This window comes from Oncorhynchus clarkii, chromosome 20 (genome assembly GCF_045791955.1).
Source record: "Oncorhynchus clarkii lewisi isolate Uvic-CL-2024 chromosome 20, UVic_Ocla_1.0, whole genome shotgun sequence".
Classification (NCBI taxonomy): Eukaryota; Metazoa; Chordata; class Actinopteri; order Salmoniformes; family Salmonidae; genus Oncorhynchus; species Oncorhynchus clarkii.
In genome coordinates this window covers 37,358,368-37,382,367 of record NC_092166.1, presented here as the reverse complement: position 1 = coordinate 37,382,367, position 24,000 = coordinate 37,358,368, and the positions used below count along the sequence as shown (strand labels likewise).

Below are 24,000 nucleotides of genomic sequence, written 5' to 3'. Positions count from 1 at the left end.
GGGCGTTATTGGAATATAAATAGGTAAGAATAGTTTAATCGTAAAAAGTTGTGATTGTTTCCCGAGTATTGATTTTTGGTTAGTTAACTCCAGTGAATTCGAACAAGAAGTTAACGTATTCTAAAAACATGATCTGTTTTCATTACGGGGAACAAGTAAATGTCTACAAAGGGTATGGCTGGCTAGAAATGTCTTATCTTAAAGGGACAGTGCCCGTTTATCACAGTGGTTTGAGTGTATGGCAGTGTATAAACTATTTTGGGGCGACAATTTGAAGATAGACTGAATGAGTTACATGAAACGTTGAGGGATTTAAAACGAATGATGTGAAGGGATTATCATAATTATTAGGTTTCGTTGTTGTTGTAAACGTTTGGGTTAAGGGGATTTCCCTGTTCCCAGAGACAAGATATCTTAAAGGGGTACACTCATATATGGAATATTAGGAGTTTTATTTTCTGAGTTTTAATTAGACAAGTGAATAATGTATTGGGAATAGAGTCGTAATTAAAATGCTAAATCAAAGACGAGACAGTTACTTAAATCAAATGAATTCTAAATAATAAGGAAGAGACAATTACGATAGATTTATGCCTATCGAAATGTTCTTATAAATTTAGCGAATTGAGAGATGAGAGATGTTGATTGATGTTGTAAATTCTAATTCAGCATTCAACAGATGTGATAAATTAGGTTTGGTTTATCGAACCCGTAAGTACTACTGTTGCTGCAGACAGCCAACAATTATTTACAATTCATTGAAAGTCGTTGCGGCTCGGCTCTAGGTTGAGCACTTGTTGATGACATCACTCGCAAGACACTTTTGTCGCCAAGGAAATGATGTCGTGACTGGGGGAATCGGAGAAAATTGTTTGTGTCATTTAGAAGGAAAATGTGTGCATTATTGTTTTGAGTCACTTTTCAGAAGTTGATGAACATTTCCAAATACATTTCTAAAAGTAGTTGTAAGTCGTCAGGGTAGTCAGGAAAGATGCTAAAAACAAGCAGCAGATTCGCTAGGTTGAATTTGGTTATTTGAGCTTTTCCCCTGATACGTAGACATCTGTAACAGGGGCAAGTTGGGTTAATCTTGAGGAACATGCAGATGGTGTTTTGTTTTATTGAGATGTAAACGTGAGTCTCTGAGTAATTATGTCATCTGAAGCATTATAGTAGTGAGTTTTTGTATAGGTTGTTTTTTACTGATAAAAGTGGTTTGTTTATTTGGTTACTGTTTATTGTTTATTTTAGGAGTTGATTTAACTTAATTAAACATTGTATTCTGGTGTGTTTAAGTAGAATTCCTTCTTCCGGGACAGATGGAAGTTATCTAAAATATGTAAGTTGAAGGAGCCATGGGAGAATGCGTCTACATTTTTATTAAATATCTGGGATTAAATTACGGATTTCTTACACTGAGAAATGTACAACATTTGCGGCAGAGGGAAAAAGTTACACATTGGATAATAATGTTATCTGGTTAAAGTTCCTGGGTTCATCAGCGACCTAGTATATCGGATGGTGTGGTTACACCCCTTGGGGGTGTAAAAAGGGTGATTATGAGGATTCTGTGTTATGCACTATAGCGCGTTACCACATATGTGATTGAATATTATCTGCTGTTGGCTTGTGTGGATGTATGTACAGTGCCTTGCGAAAGTATTCGGCCCCCTTGAACTTTGAGACCTTTTGCCACATTTCAGGCTTCAAACATAAAGATATAAAACTGTAGTTTTTTGTGAAGAATCAACAACAAGTGGGACACAATCATGAAGTGGAACGACATTTATTGAATATTTCAAACTTTTTTAACAAATCAAAAACTGAAAAATTGGGCGTGCAAAATTATTCAGCCCCTTTACTTTCAGTGCAGCAAACTCTCTCCAGAAGTTCAGTGAGGATCTCTGAATGATCCAATGTTGACCTAAATGACTAATGATGATAAATACAATCCACCTGTGTGTAATCAAGTCTCCGTATAAATGCACCTGCACTGTGATAGTCTCAGAGGTCCGTTAAAAGCGCAGAGAGCATCATGAAGAACAAGGAACACACCAGGCAGGTCCGAGATATTGTTGTGAAGAAGTTTAAAGCCGGATTTGGATACAAAAAGATTTCCCAAGCTTTAAACATCCCAAGGAGCACTGTGCAAGCGATAATATTGAAATGGAAGGAGTATCAGACCACTGCAAATCTACCAAGACCTGGCCGTCCCTCTAAACTTTCAGCTCATACAAGGAGAAGACTGATCAGAGATGCAGCCAAGAGGCCCATGATCACTCTGGATGAACTGCAGAGATTTACAGCTGAGGTGGGAGACTCTATCCATAGGACAACAATCAGACAAACTGTATATTGCACAAATCTGGCCTTTATGGAAGAGTGGCAAGAAGAAAGCCATTTCTTAAAGATATCCATAAAAAGTGTTGTTTAAAGTTTGCCACAAGCCACCTGGGAGACACACCAAACATGTGGAAGAAGGTGCTCTGGTCAGATGAATCCAAAATTAAACTTTTTGGCAACAATGCAAAACGTTATGTTTGGCATAAAAGCAACACAGCTCATCACCCTGAACACACCATCCCCACTGTCAAACATGGTGGTGGCAGCATCATGGTTTGGGCCTGCTTTTCTTCAGCAGGGACAGTGAAGATGGTTAAAATTGATGGGAAGATGGATGGAGCCAAATACAGGACCATTCTGGAAGAAAACCTGATGGAGTCTGCAAAAGACCTGAGACTGGGACGGAGATTTGTCTTCCAACAAGACAATGATCCAAAACATAAAGCAAAATCTACAATGGAATGGTTCAAAAATAAACATATCCAGGTGTTAGAATGGCCAAGTCAAAGTCCAGACCTGAATCCAATATCGAGAATCTGTGGAAAGAACTGAAAACTGCTGTTCACAAATGCTCTCCATCCAACCTCACTGAGCTCGAGCTGTTTTGCAAGGAGGAATGGGAAAAAATTTCAGTCTCTCGATGTGCCAAACTGATGGAGACATACCCCAAGCGACTTACAGCTGTAATCGCAGCATAAAAGGTGGCGCTACAAAGTATTAACTTAAGGGGGCTGAATAATTTTGCACGCCCAATCTTTCAGTTTTTGATTTGTTAAAAAAGTTTGAAATATCCAATAAATGTCGTTCCACTTCATGATTGTGTCCCACTTGTTGTTGATTCTTCACAAAAAAATACAGTTTTATATCTTTATGTTTGAAGCCTGAAATGTGGCAAAAGGTCGAAAAGTTCAAGGGGGCCGAATACTTTCGCAAGGCACTGTATGTGCTTTGCAACATAGCGTGTGTTTTGAAACATTGCTAACAGTTTCAGGGCCATGGGCCTTTCTCATGATGGACAAATACAGAATAACATGAAGACAGGAACTGTGCAATGAGTTGGGGGGGCACATTCAGAACGTAGTGTTGCGAGAACAAACGCTCTTTTGTTAGATAACAGGAGCTAACGGTATCAAGCATGAGCGCATAGATATTCTTCACAAGCAAGTTACATCTATCAACTGGAGTGCCCGGGGGCTGGTACCAGCTCGTATGACAACAATCAACGATAGGCTGGGTGAGTCTAAACCACGCCCAGTCTCTACTCTGACAGGCCGGCTCGGAAGCAGGAACTATTTCTGTCAGGGTATATTTATAATATCTTTGTCAAGAACAAGTCAGTTCTCTGTTTGCCCTGCGAGGTGGGACAGAGGGCCCGTATATACGAAAATTGCATTTACCACTGATTGCTTTACCACTTACCACTTATACATAGTATACAATCGGTGACTCATTATCATATTTATCCTGATACCAGATTCGATTTGACGCAACTCTAACACTACCATGTTTAGCTAACCTGGCCTGAGTATTTGAAAAATATATAAAGTCAAGCTAGCTACCATGTTTAGCTAACCTGGCCTGAGTATTTGAAAAATATATAAAGTCAAGCTAGCTACCATGTTTAGCTAACCTGGCCTGAGTATTTGTATGTGTGTATGTATTACACTTTAGATTGTTGGCCGAACGCAACATGTAAACTGTTGGTCCAATGTTTCATGATTCCATGAATTTTACCATACACACAAAAAGCTTATTTCGCTCCGATTTGGTGCACAAATTTGTTTACATCCCTGTTAGTGAGCATTTATCCTTTGCCAAGATAATCCCTCCACCTGACAGGTGTGGCATATCTAGATTCTGATTAAACATCATGGTCATTACACAGGTGCACCTTGTGCTGTGGACAATAAATGGCCGCACAACACAATGCCACAGATGTCTCAAGTTTTGAGGGAGCATGCAATTGTCATGCTGACTGAAGGAATGTTCACCAGAGCCTTTGCCAGAGAATTTGAATTGAAATTCTCTACCGTAAGCCGCCTCCAAGGTCGTTTTTGAGAATTTGGGAGTATGTCCAACCAGCCTCACAACCAGAGACCACATGTAACCACGCCAGCTCAGGACTTCCACATCCGGCTTTTTTACATGCGGGATCGTCTGAGACCATCCAAAAAGACAGCTGATGAAATCGAGGAGTATATCTGTCGGTAATAAAGCATTTTGTGGGGAAAATCTCATTCTGATTGGCTTGGCCTGGCTTCCCAGTGGGTGGGCCTATGCCCTCCCAGGCCCACGCATGGCTACGCCCCTGCCCAGTCATGTGAAATCCATAGATTAGGGCGTAATGAATTTATTTCAACTACTGATGCTCTTATATGAACTATAACTCAGTAAATTTGTTGACATTGTTGCATGTTGCGTATTGTGTGTAGTTTTATGAGGAAAAGATTTAATTTAATCAATTTTAGAACGTAACAAAATGTGTAAATTGTATCTACAGGGCCTTCGGAAAGTTTTCAGATCTCCACATTTAGTTTACAGCCTTATTCTAAAATGGATCAAATAAATATAATTCCTCTTCAATCTTTACACAATACCCCATAATAACAAAACAAAAACAGATTATTTGAAATTTTCTGCAAATGTATTAAATTAAAAAACAAAAATATCTTATTTACCTAAGTATTCAGACCCTTTGCTATGAGACTCGAAATTGAGCTCAGGTGCATCCTGTTTCCATTGATCATCCTTGAGATGTTTCTACCCCTTGGGTTGTGCCGTGGCGGAGATCTTTGTGGGCTATACTCGGCCTTGTCTCAGGATGGTAAGTTGGTGGTTGAAGATATCCCTCTAGTGGTGTGGGGGCTGTGCTTTGGCAAAGTGGGTGGGGTTATACCCTTCCTGTTTGGCCCTGTCCGGGTGTGTCATCGGATGGGGCCACAGTGTCTCCTGACCCCTCCTGTCTCAGACTCCAGTATTGTCTGGAGTACTTCTCCTGTCCTATCTGGTGTCCTGTGTGAATTTAAGTATGCTCTCTCTAATTCTCTCTTTCTTTCTCTCTCTCGGAGGACCTGAGCCCTAGGACCATGCCCCAGGACTACCTGACATGATGACTCTTTGCTGTCCCCAGTCCACCTGGCCGTGCTGCTGCTCCAGTTTCAACTGACCTGAGCCCTAGGACCATGCCCCAGGACTACCTGACATGATGACTCCTTGCTGTCCCCAGTCCACCTGACCGTGCTGCTGCTCCAGTTTCAACTGTTCTGCCTTATTATTATTCGACCATGCTGGTCATTTATGAACATTTGAACATCTTGGCCATGTTCTGTTATAATCTCCACCCGGCACAGCCAGAAGAGGACTGGCCACCCCACATAGCCTGGTTCCTCTCTAGGTTTCTTCCTAGGTTTTGGCCTTTCTAGGGAGTTTTTCCTAGCCACCGTGCTTCTACACCTGCATTGCTTGCTGTTTGGGGTTTTAGGCTGGGTTTCTGTACAGCACTTTGAGATATCAGCTGATGTACGAAGGGCTATATAAATCAATTTGATTTGATTTGATAAGTTTCCTCCGTCATGATGCCATCTATTTTGTGAAGTGCACCAGTCCCTACTGCAGCAAAGCACCCCCACAGCATGATGCTGCCACCCCCGTGCTTCATGGTTGGGATGGAGTTCTTCGGCTTGCAAGCCTCCCTCTTTTTCCTCCAAACATAACGATGGTCATTATGGCCAAACAGTTCTATTTCTGTTTCATCAGACCAGAGGACATTTCTCCAAAAAGTACGATCTCTGTCCCCATGTGCAGTTGCAAACCGTAGTCTGGCTTTTTTATGGCGGTTTTGGAGCAGTGGCTTCTTCCTTCCTGAGCAGCCTGTCAGGTTATGTCGATATAGGACTCGTTTTACTGTGGATATAGATCATTTTGTACCTGCTTCCTCCAGCATCTTCACAAGGTCCTTTGCTGTTGTTCTGGGATTGATTTGCACTTTTCGCACCAATGTACGTTCATCTCGAGGAGACAGAACGTGTCTTCCTGAGCGGTATGACGGCTGCGAGGTCCCATGGTGTTTATACTTGCGTACTATTGTTTGTATAGATGCACGTGGTACCTTTAGGCGTTTGGAAATTGCTCCCAAGGATGAACCAGTCTTGTGGAGGTCTACAATTCTTTTGTTGGCTGATTTCTTTTGATTTTCCCATGATGTCAAGCAAAGAGGCACTGAGTTTGAAGGTAGGCCTTGAAATACATCCACAGGTACACCTCCAATTGACTCTGAAGCTTCTAAAGCCATGACATCATTTTTCTGGAATTTTTCAATCTTTTTTAAGGCATAGTCAACTTAGTGTATGTAAACTTCTAACCCACTGGAATTGTAACACAGTGAATTATATGTGAAATAATCTGTCTGTAAACAATTGTTGGAAAAATGACTTGTGTCATGCACAAAGTACATGTGCTAACCGAGTTGCCAAAACTATAGTTTGTTAACAAGAAATGTGTGTACTGCTTGAAAACTGGGTTTTAATGACTCCAACCTAAGTGTATGTGAACTTCATACTTCAACTGTACCTGTTTATACAAGGTCACACAGTTGACAGTGCATGTCAGATCAAAAACGAAGCGATGAGGTCGAAGGAATTGTCCGTAGAGCTCTGAAACAGAATTGTGTTGAGGCACAGATCTGGGGAAGGGTAACAAAAAATATCTGCAGCAATAAAGGTCCTAAAAAACACAGTGGTCTCCATCATTCTTAAATGGAAGAAGTTTGGAATCACCAAGAATCTTCCTAGAGATGGCCACCCGGCTAAACTGAGCAATCGGGAGAGAAGGGCCTTGGTCAGGTAGGTGACCGAGAACCCAATGGTCACTCTGACAGAGCTCCAGAGTTCCTCTGTGGAGATGGGAGAACCTTCCAGAAGGACAACCATCTCTGCAGCACTCCACCAATCAGGCCTTTATGGTAGAGTGGCCAGACAGATGCCAATCCTCAGTAAAAGGCACTTGACAGCCCTCTTGGAGTTTGCCAATAGGCACCTAAAGACTCTCAGACCATGAGAAACAAGATTGTCTGGTCTGATGAAACCAAGATTGAACTCTTTAGCCTGAATTCCAAGAGTCACGTCTGGAGGAAACCTGGCACCATCCCTACGGTGAAGCATGGGGGTGGCAGCATCATGCTGTGGGTATGTTTTTCAGCAGCAGGGACTGAGAGACTAGTTAGGATCGAGGGAAAGATGAATGGAGCAAAGTACAGAGAGATCCTTGATTAAAGTATGCTCCATAGCACTCACAAACTCAGACTGGGGTGAAGGTTCACCTTCCAACATGACAACGACCCTAAGCACACAGCCAAGACAATGCAGGAGTGGCTTGGGGACAATTCTCTGATTGATTCTCTTGAGTGGCCTAGCCAGTGCCCGGACTTGAACCCGATCGAACATCTCTGGAGAGACCTGAAAATAGCTGTGCAGCGACACTCCCCATCCAACCTGACAGCTTGTAACCAGTAACCATACATATGTCTGTAACCACCCTGCATACCACTACTGGCTTGCTTCTGAAGCTAAGCAGGGTTGGTCTTGGTCAGTCCCGGGATGGGAGACCAGATGCTGCTGGAAGTGGTGTTGGAGGGCCAGTAGGAGCCCCTCTTTCCTCTGGTCTAAAAAATATTCCAATGCCCCAGGGCAGTGATGGGGGACACTGCCCTGTGTAGGGTGCAGTCTTTCGGATGGGACGTTAAACGGGTGTCCTGACTCTCTGAGGTCACTAAAGGTCCCATGGCACTTATTGTAAGAGTAGGGGTGTTAACCCTGGTGTCCTGGCAAAATTCCCAATCTGGCCCTCAAACCATCACGGTCACCTAATAATCCCCAGTTTACATTTGACTCATTCTTCTCCTCTCCCCTGTAACTATTCCCCAGGGCGTTGCTGCAAATGAGAACGTGTTCCCAGTCAACTTACCTGGTAAAATAAGGGATAAACAAATAAATAAAAACTTTAAGCTAATGTAAGGCTGTGGGTTGTAGGCCTGACACAATGTGCATTAAACTGTCAACTTTAAGGATGAGACTCTGTGTTCATAAGGGGATATAAAATAAATATTAAGGCGAGGGGGAATAGTGGCACCCCCAGACGCTACATCATGGCAGCCCGGACTGATCTTCTACCCAGAAGCTCTTGCTCTAATACAGGAGCCAATTAGAATACAGGTATGGTGGATCACAGTAAAAGGCCTATACATATCACATGACATTCCAGTTCCACACTAATTTAGCTTTTAGCTAACAACGTACAGATGCTGTTAATGGCACTGTAGCACCCTGAAACAAATTCCCAAGCATGTACGGTTCACAGTGTCTTCTCTATACTTAAACAGCTACAAATACAGGAACATACACTATATATAGTATGTAGACACCACTTCAAACTAGTAGATTTGGTTATGTCTAGGCGAAACAACAGCTCAGCCGCGAAGTGGTAGGCCACACAAGCTCACAGAACGGGACCGCCAAGTGCTGAAGATCATCTGTCCTCGGCTGCAACACTCACTACCGAGTTCCAAACTGCCTCTGGAAGCAACATCAGGACAAGAACTGTTCATCGCCAGTCTTTAGTTCAACTCAGACCACACTGAACCTTTAGGTGTGTCAGTGACCATATTTATTTACTATTAAGTTAAATATCTAAAAGCCACCTTTAACTATTGTCTTAAATGACAGCTGTTTGTTAGACTGCCTATCAGGACTCTAAATATACTGTAAGGTATATCTCCAAGTATATGTCTTCCACCTGTATACTATGGAAACGTGATAGTCAATGTATGATCAACTTAGTAGATGATATCCTATGTAAATATTCATGTGCATCATTATAATAGTACTCTGTCTTCATCTTTTGTGTCTTTTTAATATAAATAAATATGCATGTGTGCATCATTATAATGTAACTCATCTTTTGTGTCTTTTTAATATAAATAAATATGCATGTGTGCATCATTATAATGCAACTCATAACTTATCCTCCATTTATCCTCCCACTTGTAGTGTTTTCAAAATATCCCTTCACATATACACCCTCGGAATACCCATCAAGAGAGGCATAATATGTCAAACTGTGTAGAATTTCAGGAAATGCATTTTTTAATGTCATCAAAAAATGGGGGAGTACCCCCCATCTAATGTTCGTCCTCCCAATATCTACACCACATTTCTCTCGTGGTGTGTGTGTGTGTCACAAGATCCGGGATGAAGTTTCTGCTAGGTACAGATCTAGGATCAGCTTCCCTCCCCTAATTCTAACCTTGGCCATCAATGGGGAAAATGTGAAACTAACCGAAGATCAGCATGTAGGGGCAACCTCACCCTTCATTGTTGTAAAGCCTCCTTTTCCCTCGTGAAGAACGGGTGTATTACTGACGTAGAAACCATACAGTGGAGTTTGACATGAACACAAAATGTACAACACACAACTTATTTTCAGCAGCAATTTCCAAATTTATTGAGACTGATTTGTTTTGCAAATAATAGTCAAGCTAATTTCCACTAAACATTAAGTTAGAACGAGGCCTGGGTTAGCCCTTTAGGCTAGCCCTCACAACAGGACGGTAGGGAAGTTCATGTTTGGCTATAAAAACAATCAAGGGATCAGCACTATACAGAAAATCTTCCCACTTGAATCCTCCCAAACAGAACAAGGTATTGATTATTCAACACATCTTCGTTACAAACACAGGTTTATGATATAATCAATATAAAGTCAGTATCATATTGAACAAAATTCCCAAACAGAACCGTAAAGCTTCAAGCATCTCACTTTACAAATGAAAGACACCTTGCGAAACATGAGAGAAAATAAATAATATATAATAGTAATATCAATTTATATATATATGAACACATCACTCTTAGTAAAGAACAGAGTCGAAAATAAAAAGTAAGAATTTTGAAATATAGTATACTCTTCATATCACCATGTCTATGGCTTTGTGATTTGCACATATGAATCAAGCTATACAGGCTAAATCAGGATTTGAGTTTGGTGCACATCTAAGAAAGGAATCGCTATATTCATCTTCTGACAGCTCCAGTTGTTCCTGGTGTGAAATGAGCTGTGTGCGGATGTTAGAGACTTTGGTATGACAAATGAACAGAGACGTGCAGTTTAGACCATAAAACCACAAAGGATTCAGAAACAGAAACACATAGCTGCATTTTTTTTGTCTCAACTTTTTGCACCTGTGATTGAGATAAAATATATGATTTCCGTTTCTCTTGAAACACACACACCCATGCAGGCACACACACACACACACACACCCATGCAGGCACACCCACACACACACCCATGCAGGCACACCCACGCACACGCCGGTAAAACAGATCGAGGCACATTGTTGAGGGGATTGGATGGCAAATATTTCCTGAATTACAACCCAAGACAAGGAAGAAGAAGACACAGGCAGGTGATGATGAGAAGAGAACTAAAGTGGGTAAAAATACCTGTGTTCACAGGAGTCTGGACTGGAAAAGCACTGGGTGGATGACAGAGAAATATCACTGATACTGCACTACTTCAAAAACACTTCTGGACAATCCCATTATATTCAGCCATTAACATTCAACATATCCACCCAATGTCATTTGTTTCCTTTCTGAAAACGTCTACAGATTAGAGATTGCTGATGGATGGGTCAAATTAAAATAATGCAACTTGAATAAAGCTCGTCACCACACATGGAGAAGGCATTTCCAACCAGTGAAATCAAACAGACAGCAGAGGGGTGTTTGTTGGATACGGTGTTAGGCATTGGGACAGATGTTCGTTGGATACGGTGTTTAGCATTGGGACAGATGGAAAAATTGAAGTCTGGCAGATGGTATGTTTGCAACCACCTCCGGCAAACCAACTCCAATTCCCAGAGCCAACATTGTGGCTCACTCTGTTCCTGTACCTTGTAGCATCCAGGCACTCCAAAACATGTCTTGTAGGTCTGGAAGGACCTTGCCCTTTGATAGGCTAAGTTGAAATATATAATATGTACACCAGTCCGATCATTTCAGACCTACAAAAAAGTATATAGGGGTTGGGGCCAGGGGTAGACTTGGGATTGGGCTTATGTTTAGGATATACAGTAGAACACACCTTTGGAAACCAGGGCAACAAGACCAGTAAAGAAAAGAGGGGTTAAAGAAGCGATCTCCAGCAGGTCTAGACTAGCAGGTCACAACGCTCTTCATATACAAGTATACCATATGTATACAAACTGAAAAATAAACGAAATAACTACATCCAAACAAAAATATTTGCGCCTGCACACGCACGGTTGAAACAAAAGCACTAGATACAATGTCTTAGATTGTTTTTGGCCTAATGTTAATGAATTAGTGTATGTCAGTAATGGCATGTGCCATACCGTACACACAGTAAGTTCTGATCCATAGCTAACTTAGAATAACTTCCTCTAATTTGTCTTTCTCTGTAAAAACCAAATACAACAGAAAACCAGAGAACTGTCACGATATAACTAATCAGAAAAGCAGAGAACTGGCTGATATAACTAATCAGAAAAGCAAAGAACTGGCTGATATAACTAATCAGAAAAGCAGAGAACTGGCTGATATAACTAATCAGAAAAGCAGAGAACTGGCTGATATAACTAATCAGAAAAGCAGAGAACTGGCTGATATAACTAATCAGAAAAGCAGAGAACTGGCTGATATAATTAATCAGAAAAGCAGAGAACTGGCTGATATAACTAATCAGAAAAGCAGAGAACTGGCTGATATAACTAATCAGAAAAGCAGAGAACTGGCTGATATAACTAATCAGAAAAGCCACATGGCTCGCTGTCCACAACAAGGCCAAATGTAAAAGATTTCCTTATACAAGATATAAAACATCAAAAATAAAACGCACAATAATGCTTAGCATCCAGCACTTAATAATCATAATGTTAATAATGTAATCATAACAACAATAGTCTTACTTCTGATCATCACAAGACTCAAAATGGTCAAATAACAGGAAATCATCTGAAGAAAATCAATACACATCTCACATGCGTGCGCACACACGAACGCATCCACACACCGTGCCCACACGAAGGCATTAGACAGAGTGGAGGGAATGCCTTTATAGTATAATAATTCCACTACAAAAACATGGATTTTCATCAATGACCTTTTCAAACAAAAGAAAGCGTCATAAAACCACGCAACAGAACAGGCCACTCCCTGGATGGACTCAAGCAGAAGCCTGACCTTGTCTTTACAAATACAAACTGAAATACAGGTCCTCACCAAAAAGAAAGATGAGCCATCATTTAAGGTCCACTAAGATGTAAAAGTGCGCATATTCTGTATTGATGGTGAAATATACAATTGATCACTAAACAGAGGTTTTAAAGAGTAAAGAGATACAACATGAGATGGACGGACAGAATGGGTCAGGAGGAGAGACTCAATGTAAGCCATGTAGCGACATGTACAATAGTTTTATAGTGTGATTGTTTTGGCATGAGATTTGACCCGTCATCATTGTGTATGTAGTCTGTCTCTCTCACCCCTCTATCGGCCCACTTGTCGTATAGGGAAATGGTACACAAATAAGCATTTCTTCACCTTTCCTCAGACAAGACAACCTCTCTCATTCTGGGAGTAAATGTCTGAAGTAAAGATCATTGTTAGTAACATAAGCATTTCTTCACCTTTCCTCAGACAAGACAACCTCTCTCATTCTGGGAGTAAATGTCTGAAGTAGAGATCTGGATACTGCACTGTTAGTAACATAAGCATTTCGCTGCACCGCTATATAACATCTATTAAACTGTGTATGCGACCAAAAAACGTTGATATCCTCTCTGAAAGTAGAGAGCAATTACATCTGGAGTGATGGGTTATGTTCCTGCATAGTGTTCCCTTTCTCCTCCCGTCTCTAACACTCCCTTTCTCTCCCTATCTTCAACGCTCCCTCTTGCTCGGTCTACTAGAATCCCTGTGGCTTGTTTGTATGTACATTTGCTCAACCTTTCATAATTCTCACCACAGCTCAACAGAAATGCATGGTAACTTAAGTGGAGGAGAAAGAACCCATTGAAAGGCATAGGCTTTATAATCAGCAAACTACAGCACAAGCATACTACATATATATATATATATATATATATATAACAGTCATGAGGACATACAATATATCCTTAAAGGTAGGTGCGGTCACCAAGTTGTGTAGTTAAAAATCAGATTGAAAATGTAAACCACAGGGCATTGACAGGATTCTTGTTGACGTTAAAGTGCAAGTCTGTGGCAGTTTCACTCTGCAGGAGACAATGTGCCAACCGATGACCGACGCGTGCATCTTTGCAATAGATAAAAGATTGTCCCAAAAATGTATAGACAGTCCCCAAATAGGCCTGCATGGCAACAAGACACCACCTTAGCATTTTTCCAAACGGTTAACAATCCGTCATGTCAATGGCGACTGTGAACACAAATGGCCACAGTCCAACATCACCCAAGACCGTTTAATAAGTCCTCATTGGCCCCAGTGTGACATAGGTGGACAACTAAACCAATGGACAGACTCTGGTCTGGTCCTCATCAGAAACAAGAGAAAAACTAAACTAAAGAGGAAAGAAACTGCATCAGAAAGGTGGTGAGGAGAAAGAGACTCTCTTCTCTCAATCGCTCTCCATGGCAATCATCAGCACAGGGCTCAGCTTGTGTGTGTGGCACCTGTCAATATAGATCATTGTCATGTATCGCCCGCATACCCCACTCAGAGGAAGGCCTGCCCATGAACATGGGTAAAGAGAGCTGTCTCTGCCTGAGACATTCCAACAGATCCACAATAGATCCTAAATGATCACATGGGATCCTAAGAGATCCAGCCGAAATCCTTCTCGCTCCCGTTGTGCTGCACCCGCTCTGGCACAGAGTCATTGCTCTCCTCCTTGTCATTGTCCATCGCCCCGTCTCCCGCCGTCATCATCCCTGAGTCATCCTTCCACTTCCTTCCCTTGTCATCCACCTCTCCTACTATCTCTCCATCCCCTTCCGTCATCATCTCTTCCTCTCCGTCACCGTCGCACTCTGTCTGGTCATCAGGGAAATGGTGGTCGCCGGGATACAGCTCGTCCTCTGGGGAGAGGTCTCCGCCCACTTCCCCGTTGTGGTCCAATAACGCGGCCATGCCCCGCCCGGAACAGTCAGCGCAGACGCCATGGCGACGGGAGCCGTGTTTGATTCCGACACTGGCTGCCGACATGAAGACCCGGCTGCAGACCTTACACACATACTTCTTGTCCTTACTGTGGACCTGTAGGAGAGACACACATTAACACACAACCTACATACATACTTCTTGTCCTTACTGTGGACCTGTAGGAGAGACACACATTAACACACAACCTACATACATACTTCTTGTCCTTACTGTGGACCTGTAGGAGAGACACACATTAACACACAACCTACATACATACTTCTTGTCCTTACTGTGGACCTGTAGGAGAGACACACATTAACACACAACCTACATACATACTTCTTGTCCTTACTGTGGACCTGTAGGAGAGACACACATTAACACACAACCTACATACATACTTCTTGTCCTTACTGTGGACCTGTAGGAGAGACACACATTAACACACAACCTACATACATACTTCTTGTCCTTACTGTGGACCTGTAGGAGAGACACACATTAACACACAACCTACATACATACTTCTTGTCCTTACTGTGGACCTGTAGGAGAGACACACATTAACACACAACCTACACACATACTTCTTGTCCTTACTGTGGACCTGTAGGAGAAACACACATTAACACACAACCTACATACATACTTCTTGTCCTTACTGTGGACCTGTAGGAGAGACACACATTAACACACAACCTACATACATACTTCTTGTCCTTACTGTGGACCTGTAGGAGAGACACACATTAACACACAACCTACATACATACTTCTTGTCCTTACTGTGGACCTGTAGGAGAGACACACATTAACACACAACCTACACACACACTTCTTGTCCTTACTGTGGACCTGTAGGAGAGACACACATTAACACACAACCTACATACATACTTCTTGTCCTTACTGTGGACCTGTAGGAGAGACACACATTAACACACAACCTACATACATACTTCTTGTCCTTACTGTGGACCTGTAGGAGAGACACACATTAACACACAACCTACACACATCCTTCTTGTCCTTACTGTGGACCTGTAGGAGAGACACACATTAATACACAACCTACACACATACTTCTTGTCATTACTGTGGACTCTGCTCTCTGAACTCCTCCCCTGAGCACAGCACAGCAGCTGACTGGGACTCTGCTCTCTGAACTCTTCTCCCCTGAGCACAGCAGCTGACTGAGACTCTGCTCTCTGAACTCCTCTCCCCTGAGCACATCACAGCAGCTGACTGGGACTCTGCTCTCTGAACTCCTCTCCCCTGAGCACAGCACAGCAGCTGACTGGGACTCTGTTCTCTGAACTCTTCTCCCCTGAGCACAGCACAGCAGCTGACTGGGACTCAGTTCTCTGAACTCCTCTCCCCTGAGCACTGCACAGCAGCTGACTGGGACTCTGCTCTCTGAACTCCTCTCCCCTGAGCACAGCACAGAAGCTGAATGGGACTCTGCTCTCTGAACTCCTCTCCCCTGAGCACAGCACAGCAGCTGACTTGGACTCTGTTCGCTGAACTCTTCTCCCCTGAGCACAGCACAGCAGCTGACTGGGACTCTGTTCTCTGAACTCCTCTCACCTGAGCACAGCACAGCAGCTGACTGGGACTCTGCTCTCTGAACTCCTCTCCCCTGAGCACAGCACAGCAGCTGACTGGGACTCTGCTCTCTGAACTCCTCTCCCCTGAGCACAGCAGCTGACTGGGACTCTGCTCTCTGAACTCCTCTCCCCTGAGCACAGCAGCTGACTGGGACTCTGCTCTCTGAACTCCTCTCCCCTGAGCACAGCAGCTGACTGGGACTCTCCTCTCTGAACTCCTCTCCCCTGAGCACAGCAGCTGACTGGGACTCTGCTCTCTGAACTCCTCTCCCCTGAGCACATCACAGCAGCTGACTGGGACTCTGCTCTCTGAACTCCTCTCCCCTGAGCACAGCACAGCAGCTGACTGGGACTCTGTTCTCTGAACTCTTCTCCCCTGAGCACAGTACAGCAGCTGACTGGGACTCTGTTCTCTGAACTCCTCTCCCCTGAGCACAGCACAGCAGCTGACTGGGACTCTGCTCTCTGAACTCCTCTCCCCTGAGCACAGCACAGCAGCTGACTGGGACTCTGCTCTCTGAACTCCTCTCCCCTGAGCACAGCAGCTGACTGGGACTCTGCTCTCTGAACTCCTCTCCCCTGAGCACATCACAGCAGCTGACTGGGACTCTGCTCTCTGAACTCCTCTCCCCTGAGCACAGCACAGCAGCTGACTGGGACTCTGTTCTCTGAACTCTTCTCCCCTGAGCACAGCACAGCAGCTGACTGGGACTCAGTTCTCTGAACTCCTCTCCCCTGAGCACTGCACAGCAGCTGACTGGGACTCTGCTCTCTGAACTCCTCTCCCCTGAGCACAGCACAGAAGCTGAATGGGACTCTGCTCTCTGAACTCCTCTCCCCTGAGCACAGCACAGCAGCTGACTGGGACTCTGCTCTCGGAAATCCTCGCCCCTGAGCACAGCACAGCAGCTGACTGGGACTCTGCTCTCTGATCTCCTCTCCCCTGAGCACAGCACAGCAGCTGACTGGGACTCTGCTCTCTGTGACTGTCTGCTACTGCACTGCTCTTACCAGTGTGTGTCTCAGCTCACTGCTGTACCCCGGTGGTGACTGTCTGCTACTGCACTGCTCTTACCAGTGTGTGTCTCAGCTCACTGTTGTACCCCGGTGGTGACTGTCTGCTACTGCACTGCTCTTACCAGTGTGTGTCTCAGCTCACTGCTGTACCCCGGTGGTGACTGTCTGCTACTGCACTGCTCTTACCAGTGTGTGTCTCAGCTCACTGCTGTACCCCGGTGGTGACTGTCTGTTACTGCACTGCTCTTACCAGTGTGTGTCTCTTCATGTGCTCCCTCCTGGTGAACTTCTTGCCACAGATCTCACAGGGGTAGGGCCTCTCACCCGTGTGGGAGCGCATGTGCCTCTTTAGGATGCACTGGTGCATGGCAGAGAAACTACAGTAGGGACACTTAAACTTCTTACGGATCACTGTGAAGTCATTCACTGGAGAGAGAGAGAGAGAGAGAGAGAGAGAGAGAGAGAGAAAGAGAGAGAGAGAGAAAGAGAGAGAGAGAGAGATTAGTTTGCATCTAGTCTGCGTGAGTTAAACCACAGTTTGTTTAAAGCTCATTCAAAAGTTTTAAAACGTCTACATCAGTTAGATTAATAAAATACCAGAAGAGCAATTTAAGTGACAGGTTCAATTGATCAAAGACTCAGGTTTAAAAGACACTGCCATCCTATATTTAACATTAGAGTGTATTACCAACTCTGATGCCCACCTAAATGTCAGTGACTAGTCTATTGGATCAAACAAAGACATCAGAGAGAGACAGAGAACAATACAGTAAGGATAAAGGTCTACAATAGAGCTACATCTCCACTTTACATAATAGATCAACTCAGGATGAATTGGGTTAAGATCAACACACACGTGAGATCAGGTACAAACTACATACATACAAAGGTTAAAGGGGAGAGCGATGATGGAGAGGTATTACAACACAGCAGGGCTTGGATGGACGGCTCTGATAGCTCTATATCTACACATGACATATAACAGGTAACCCAGAGGAGGAATCAGGTCCTGTACAGACCGACACACATGAGATTGAGAACTTGCTAGATACTTACAGCGGTGAAGTCAGGTAAAAGGGAGACAGTACATAATAATACCATCCTGTTGATTTTCAGCTTCTACAGCAGGGCTCTCCAACTCTGTTTCTGGGGTGCCGCCCTCCTTTATGTTTTCACCCCAATCCCAGCTGTAACTGACCTTATCGACCAGCTAATTATTACAGTCAGGTGCGCTAGTTTAGGGTTGGAGCCAAACGTACAGGACGGCATAGCTCTCCAGAAACAGGGTTGGAGAGCCCTATTCTACAGCCCCGCTAAGCCCACTAATTCAACGTCTAAAGGCTAAGCAGACATATTGTGTTGATGTCTGTGTGTGCACACAGGCGTCTTACCCGGACGTTGACTAAATGTGTTCGGGCAAAAAGCGTCCCACTGGGGACAGACGTCAATTCAATGTCTATTCCACGTTGGTTCCACGTGATTTCTCTGAAATGACCTGGAAACAATGTTGGTTCAACCAGTGTGTGCCCAGTGGGTTAATAGATTGGGTGAGGAGCAAACCTCAAGTAAGACAAGACCAGTGGGGGTGTGACACACATGTTGGTTACCTGACATTAGGAAGGCTCAGGGAGTCAGAATAGAAAACATGACCAGCTCATCCGACCTTAAACTGTTAGGCATGACTTGTTTGGGTAACATGGCCGTAACTCAAAGTCTATGGAGCAGAGTCTATATCTACAACCAAAAGCCTTTTACATGGCCGTAACTCAAAGTCTATGGAGCAGAGTCTATATCTACAACCAAAAGCCTTTTACATACTCACACAGTATGCAGATATTACTTACCTGGTAAGACCATTTAGGAAAGGAAAATGAATGTGTGTTAAATGCCTGATTTTATACAGTTTGTGTGTGTATTTCTACATAACTACCGGACTCAAACACAACAAAACACTATCAGACCCAACGCCCCCACGTGTATTCCTTCACAGTTTATTGATTACAGAATACAAACTACCAGGAAATGGCATCAAACTTCAGAAAAATACATATCGATATATGATATTCGGGAATGGAAAGATAAAGAAATACAGTCTAAAATACCCTTTTACAAAACAAAACAACAACAGTGCAGCTGAAATCAGCCTCATTTGCTCTTTATAAAAAGGCCTAATACATCTGGTCTGGTCTAATACATCACATGAGAGGAGCCTAGCCTGCTTCCCTGTTTTGACCATAGGCCAGAGTCTTTCTCCCCGAAAAAACGGGACCCCAGGTTTTTCGGGGTTGACATTTGACTGAGTTTTTTTCTATGTCAGCTCAGGGATGAGTTTCTTAAACAAGACTACAAGTTCCACTTGCTCCATTCTCATATCTGTTTGTGTGAAAAACACCAAAATGACCTACAGGGCATGTGACACCCTAGAGTGCACTGCTTTTGACCAGAATCATAATGGCTGATGCCCCTAAAGTTCCATGAATGGGGCCTCTGCTCGTCCCTTTGAGTAATATTCCCAGTATGGGTACAGACACACATTGACCAGGACTGGCAAACATAGCTTTATCTTGTCATTGCCCTTTGGGGGTTGACACAAGGCTGGCTTTTTTTGGTCAGATGCATTTGTAAAAGGTCCAGTGTGAATCCAAATTTAATTGAATGAGTGGTTGGTTGATTGGCTAATTGGTTGATGCCCTCCCATGAAATTAGGACACTACATGCTACTGTACTACAGTCAAACAGCCAGAAAAATACCCTCTCTCCCTCAGAATGATCAGAATGAGGAAGCGGAAAGAGGACTATTCCCAGCTAACAGAGAGAACTTTTCTGTAATGTTCCCCTGATGTTTGAGTGTCCAGTTTTCTGTTAGTTAGGTGAACATTTTATGTATGTTAGCAAAAACCTCCTGAGACCCTATTTAGCATGTTTTGGCGTTAACCTCTTGAAACAAGGGGGCACTATTTTCATTTTTGGAAAAATAACGTTCCCAAAGTAATCGGGCTACTTTTCAGGACCAGATAATAGAATAAGCATATAATTGATAGCTCAAAGGATTTTTGTCAATGAAAATTACGTTTTTGGCGACATCGTGTGGAAGCTGAAAGAATTGCATCCGTCTCCATATTAAATTTGGTTTCCTTTAAACAATCCATGAAAGGGGCGCATGGATACTTTTTTCAGATTTCAGTGACCAGTTTTTCTTGCGCTTTTCGATGAAACACACGCTCTGTTATTGTCACAGCCGTGATTTAACAGATTTTTAACAGAATGTTCGAAAAAGGAGGGGGTAGGATGAAGAGGTTTTAAAAAGGGTTTTCTAATGATCAATTAGACTTTTAAAATGATAAACTTGGATTAGCTAACACAACGTGCCATTGGAACACAGGAGTGATGGTTGCTGATAATGGGCCTCTGTACGCCTATGTAGATATTCCATTAAAAAATCAGCCGTTTCCAGCTACAATAGTCATTTACAACATTAACAATGTCCACGCTGTATTTCTGATCAATGTGATGTTATTTTAACGTACAAAAAGTGTTTTTCTTTCAAAAACAAGGACATTTCTAAGTGACCCCAAACTATTGAATGGTAGTGTACATGATTACACTGTTCATTTATAAAGTAGTTACTATTCAACATGTCTACACCGGGGATCTAAACTCACAACCTTTAGGTTCACGGTATTCTGATCTTTAAAAGCACCGTGTGTGTGTCCCTAACCTTGCCAACAGACAAAGAACTGTGAATGGAACAGTGGTTAGCCAATCAGAGCCTTGACTCTGCAACAGAAACAAGGGGTGGTGTGTAAAGAAACACCTCTTTAGGGACATCCCTGAAACAAGCTGGGAACTAGACTAAAACCTCCAGGGGACCACCACAGAACGTTCTAGAACATTAATATCTTATATTCTGAGAACATGGTAACCCTGTTCTGTGTATGTTTGGTGTGACATTGATGAAATGTTCTCTTAACCCTCAGAAAACTGAACACATGAATGTTCCTGCAACGTTCCCAGAAATTGTGTCTATAAAATTAATATCTTATATTCTGTGAACATGGTAACCACGTTTTGGGTATGTTTTGAGTGACGTTGATGTCCTAATGAGACTCTTAAGGGAATGTTCTCCAATGTTGTGGGAACGTTTGTTGTTAGCTGGGTTTTAGGAGTCATCGCTCTCAGAGATGAACATTTATTGCGAGACAGCATTTTAGTCAAACCACTCAAACACTGTGACATGCTTAAGTCCTTAAGGACCAACAGAGAGCGAGAGACAGAGAGAGAGTGAGAGAGAAAGCGAGAGAGAGAGTGAGCAAGAGCGAGAGAGAGAGATAGAGAGAGAGAGAGAGACAGAGAGAGAGAGAGAGAGAGAGAGAGAGAGAGAGAGAGAGAGAGAGAGAGAGAGAGAGAGAGGGACAGAGAGAGACAGGGAGAGAGAGAGAGAGAGAGCTTTGTGGTTCTACAATTCAGTTACTCAAATAGCATCAATCCAACAACCAAATTATACATTCAAAACTCATGCCCCTTTGTTTTCAAATCATAGGAAGCAGGAGGAAGACAAAAATTCCATTTAAGATACAGTAAGTGATAGGTTTGGCCTAGTTTTCAGTCCCACCCTGTCATTCACAAACATTATTCCCTGTACATCAACCACAGACTGTGTTACAATGAGCAGTCTGCCCCTCTCTGACCACACCATCCAACCACACCATCCAACTCCATTTCCCATATACTCTCCCTCTCTATTCTTTTCAGGTCAGAGAGGTCATGCCCCTCCTCCGCCCACTTCCTCTTTAGCTGAAGAGTCTTAGGTCAATAAGGGCTGGAGCTGAGAAGAGCCAATTACTATTCTCCTTCAGCTGGGCTTATAGAGGGGGTAAGGAGGATTGGGCGCAGCGCACAGAGAAGGGGATTTGGAACGACCCTAACCCCATCCCAACAGCGTGTCTCTATTGTTTTAAGTTGCATCAGCACGGATCTGAAAACAACACAGGCCAACACAGGCCAAATGTAGGAAAATGAAAATGCCTTCACAGAAACCTGCTTCCACCAGTCCATTTAGTTCACACCAGAGCAGATGAAGGAAGGGAAACCAGTCATTGTCCCAAAACATAGAGTGATACCTCTGTCCTCAAATCCATTTAGGTGTACTTTAGTGGAAGACGATTTGGGTAAACATTAGCCCCTAAGGGCCGTTGTATCTGTCACAGTTGTCGACTCTGAATGTGAGATGGTTTTACACCTGAGTTGTTTCAGTGAGACTTCCTGATTTGAATTAAAACAGATGATTGTAGCATTGTTTCCGACTAGATAAGCCTCTGATCAGAGTGTGCAGCATGAACACTGACAGTGAATGTGTCACGTAAACAGGAGGTGGTGCTGACTTGTGGCAGCAGTCAGTTTCTGAATAGTTTTAGTGAGAAGTAAAGAACTGGAGATACAGATCTCCCTGTATGGAGAAGAGGGCCTATAGGTTGAGCCCTGACTGGCGACACAGAGGGAGACAGGGGGCTGGGGGAAATAACAAAGTTCCCCACTAAAGTCAGCTTTGTGTTTCGCCCCCTAATAGTGACGATTTAAGAAAGGTACTGGAAGCTGATCCTAGACCTGATCCTATTTCCAACAGCAGCACAATATCATCAATGAAATGAGCAGCCCTATTTCAACTCCATAAACAAGTGACAGAATGACAAACAGACAGACAAACACGGACACACATATTTATATATATATTAAAACAAAGCTCTCAGTTGAGCAGTTACAGTACATTTTCACTGTTAACTTCGCATATTAATTATGCTTTTTTTAAAAGATGCCTAAAGCCTCCTCGAAAATATAGGCTCATATGTAAAAACCAAACATTTGATAAAATATCGGTCTTTAATCTTATAAATGTACAAATACTTACACATTTTCCACAGGCTGTATAAAATGTACCAGTGCTCTTACAAAAAAGCCATATGGGGCCCAGATCGACACTGATGTGAAGGGAGATATGGGTTTATGGAGGGAGATATGGGTTTATGGAGGGAGATATGGGTTTATGGAGGGAGATATGGGTTTAGGGAGGGAAGATATGGGTTTATGGAGGGAGATATGGGTTTATGGAGGGAGATACGGGTTTAGGGAGGGAGATATGGGTTTATGGAGAGAGATATGGGTTTATGGAGGGAGATACGGGTTTAGGGAGGAAGATATGGGTTTAGGGAGGGAGATATGGGTTTATGGAGGGAGATATGGGTTTATGGAGGGAGATACGGGTTTAGGGAGGAAGATATGGGTTTAGGGAGGGAGATATGGGTTTATGGAGGGAGATACGGGTTTAGGGAGGAAGATATGGGTTTAGGGAGGGAGATATGGGTTTAGGGAGGGAGATATGGGTTTATGGAGAGAGATTTGGGTTTATGGAGGAAGTGACACCACAGGTCATTAAATGGCATGTATAGTGTGTGAGTGTGTGTGCGTGCATGTGTGCGTATGTGGGTGTGTGTGTGTGTGTGTGTGTTTACGTGGGTGTGTGTGTGTGTGTGTGTGTGGTGGGTGTGTGTGTGTGTGTGTGCGTACGTGGGTGTGTTTGTGTGTTGTGTGTGTGTGTGTGTGTGTGTGTGTGTGTGTGTGTGTGTGTGCATACGTGGGTGGGTGTGTGTGTGTACGTGGGTGTGTGTGTGTTTACTCTCTTTATCTTTGTATGCTTCCAAGCTCAATCGACCACATTCACATGGTGATGATGACTATTATGGTTGCTATGGGCGTCTACCTTCATCTCATGATGCAAGCCCCACAGTTGCTCGGCAACCCCACCCTGCCCCACCCCCATACCGACCCTTCTCCATGA

The 24,000-nt window shown here is 43.3% G+C and overlaps 2 protein-coding genes across 2 annotated transcripts in view; both read right to left on the bottom strand.

The window, feature by feature from the left end:
• Positions 1-9,876: 9,876 nt before the first annotated feature.
• Positions 9,877-24,000, bottom strand: part of LOC139376320 (zinc finger and BTB domain-containing protein 46-like) — a 177,032-nt gene continuing 162,908 nt past the window's right edge. The window contains exons 5-6 of the mRNA XM_071118713.1: positions 17,419-17,594; positions 9,877-14,655 (exon numbers count right to left, since the gene is read on the bottom strand). Of these exons, the coding sequence (XP_070974814.1) occupies positions 14,215-14,655; positions 17,419-17,594 (617 nt within the window). The 3' untranslated portion in view covers positions 9,877-14,214. The remainder of the gene's footprint in view (positions 14,656-17,418; positions 17,595-24,000) is intronic.
• The window catches only part of LOC139376467 (gastrula zinc finger protein XlCGF49.1-like), a 1,020-nt gene continuing 885 nt past the window's right edge, over positions 23,866-24,000 (bottom strand). Inside the window, exon 2 of the mRNA XM_071119090.1 lies at positions 23,866-24,000. This exon is cut by the window's right edge and continues 617 nt beyond it. Coding sequence (XP_070975191.1) covers positions 23,866-24,000 — 135 coding nt within the window.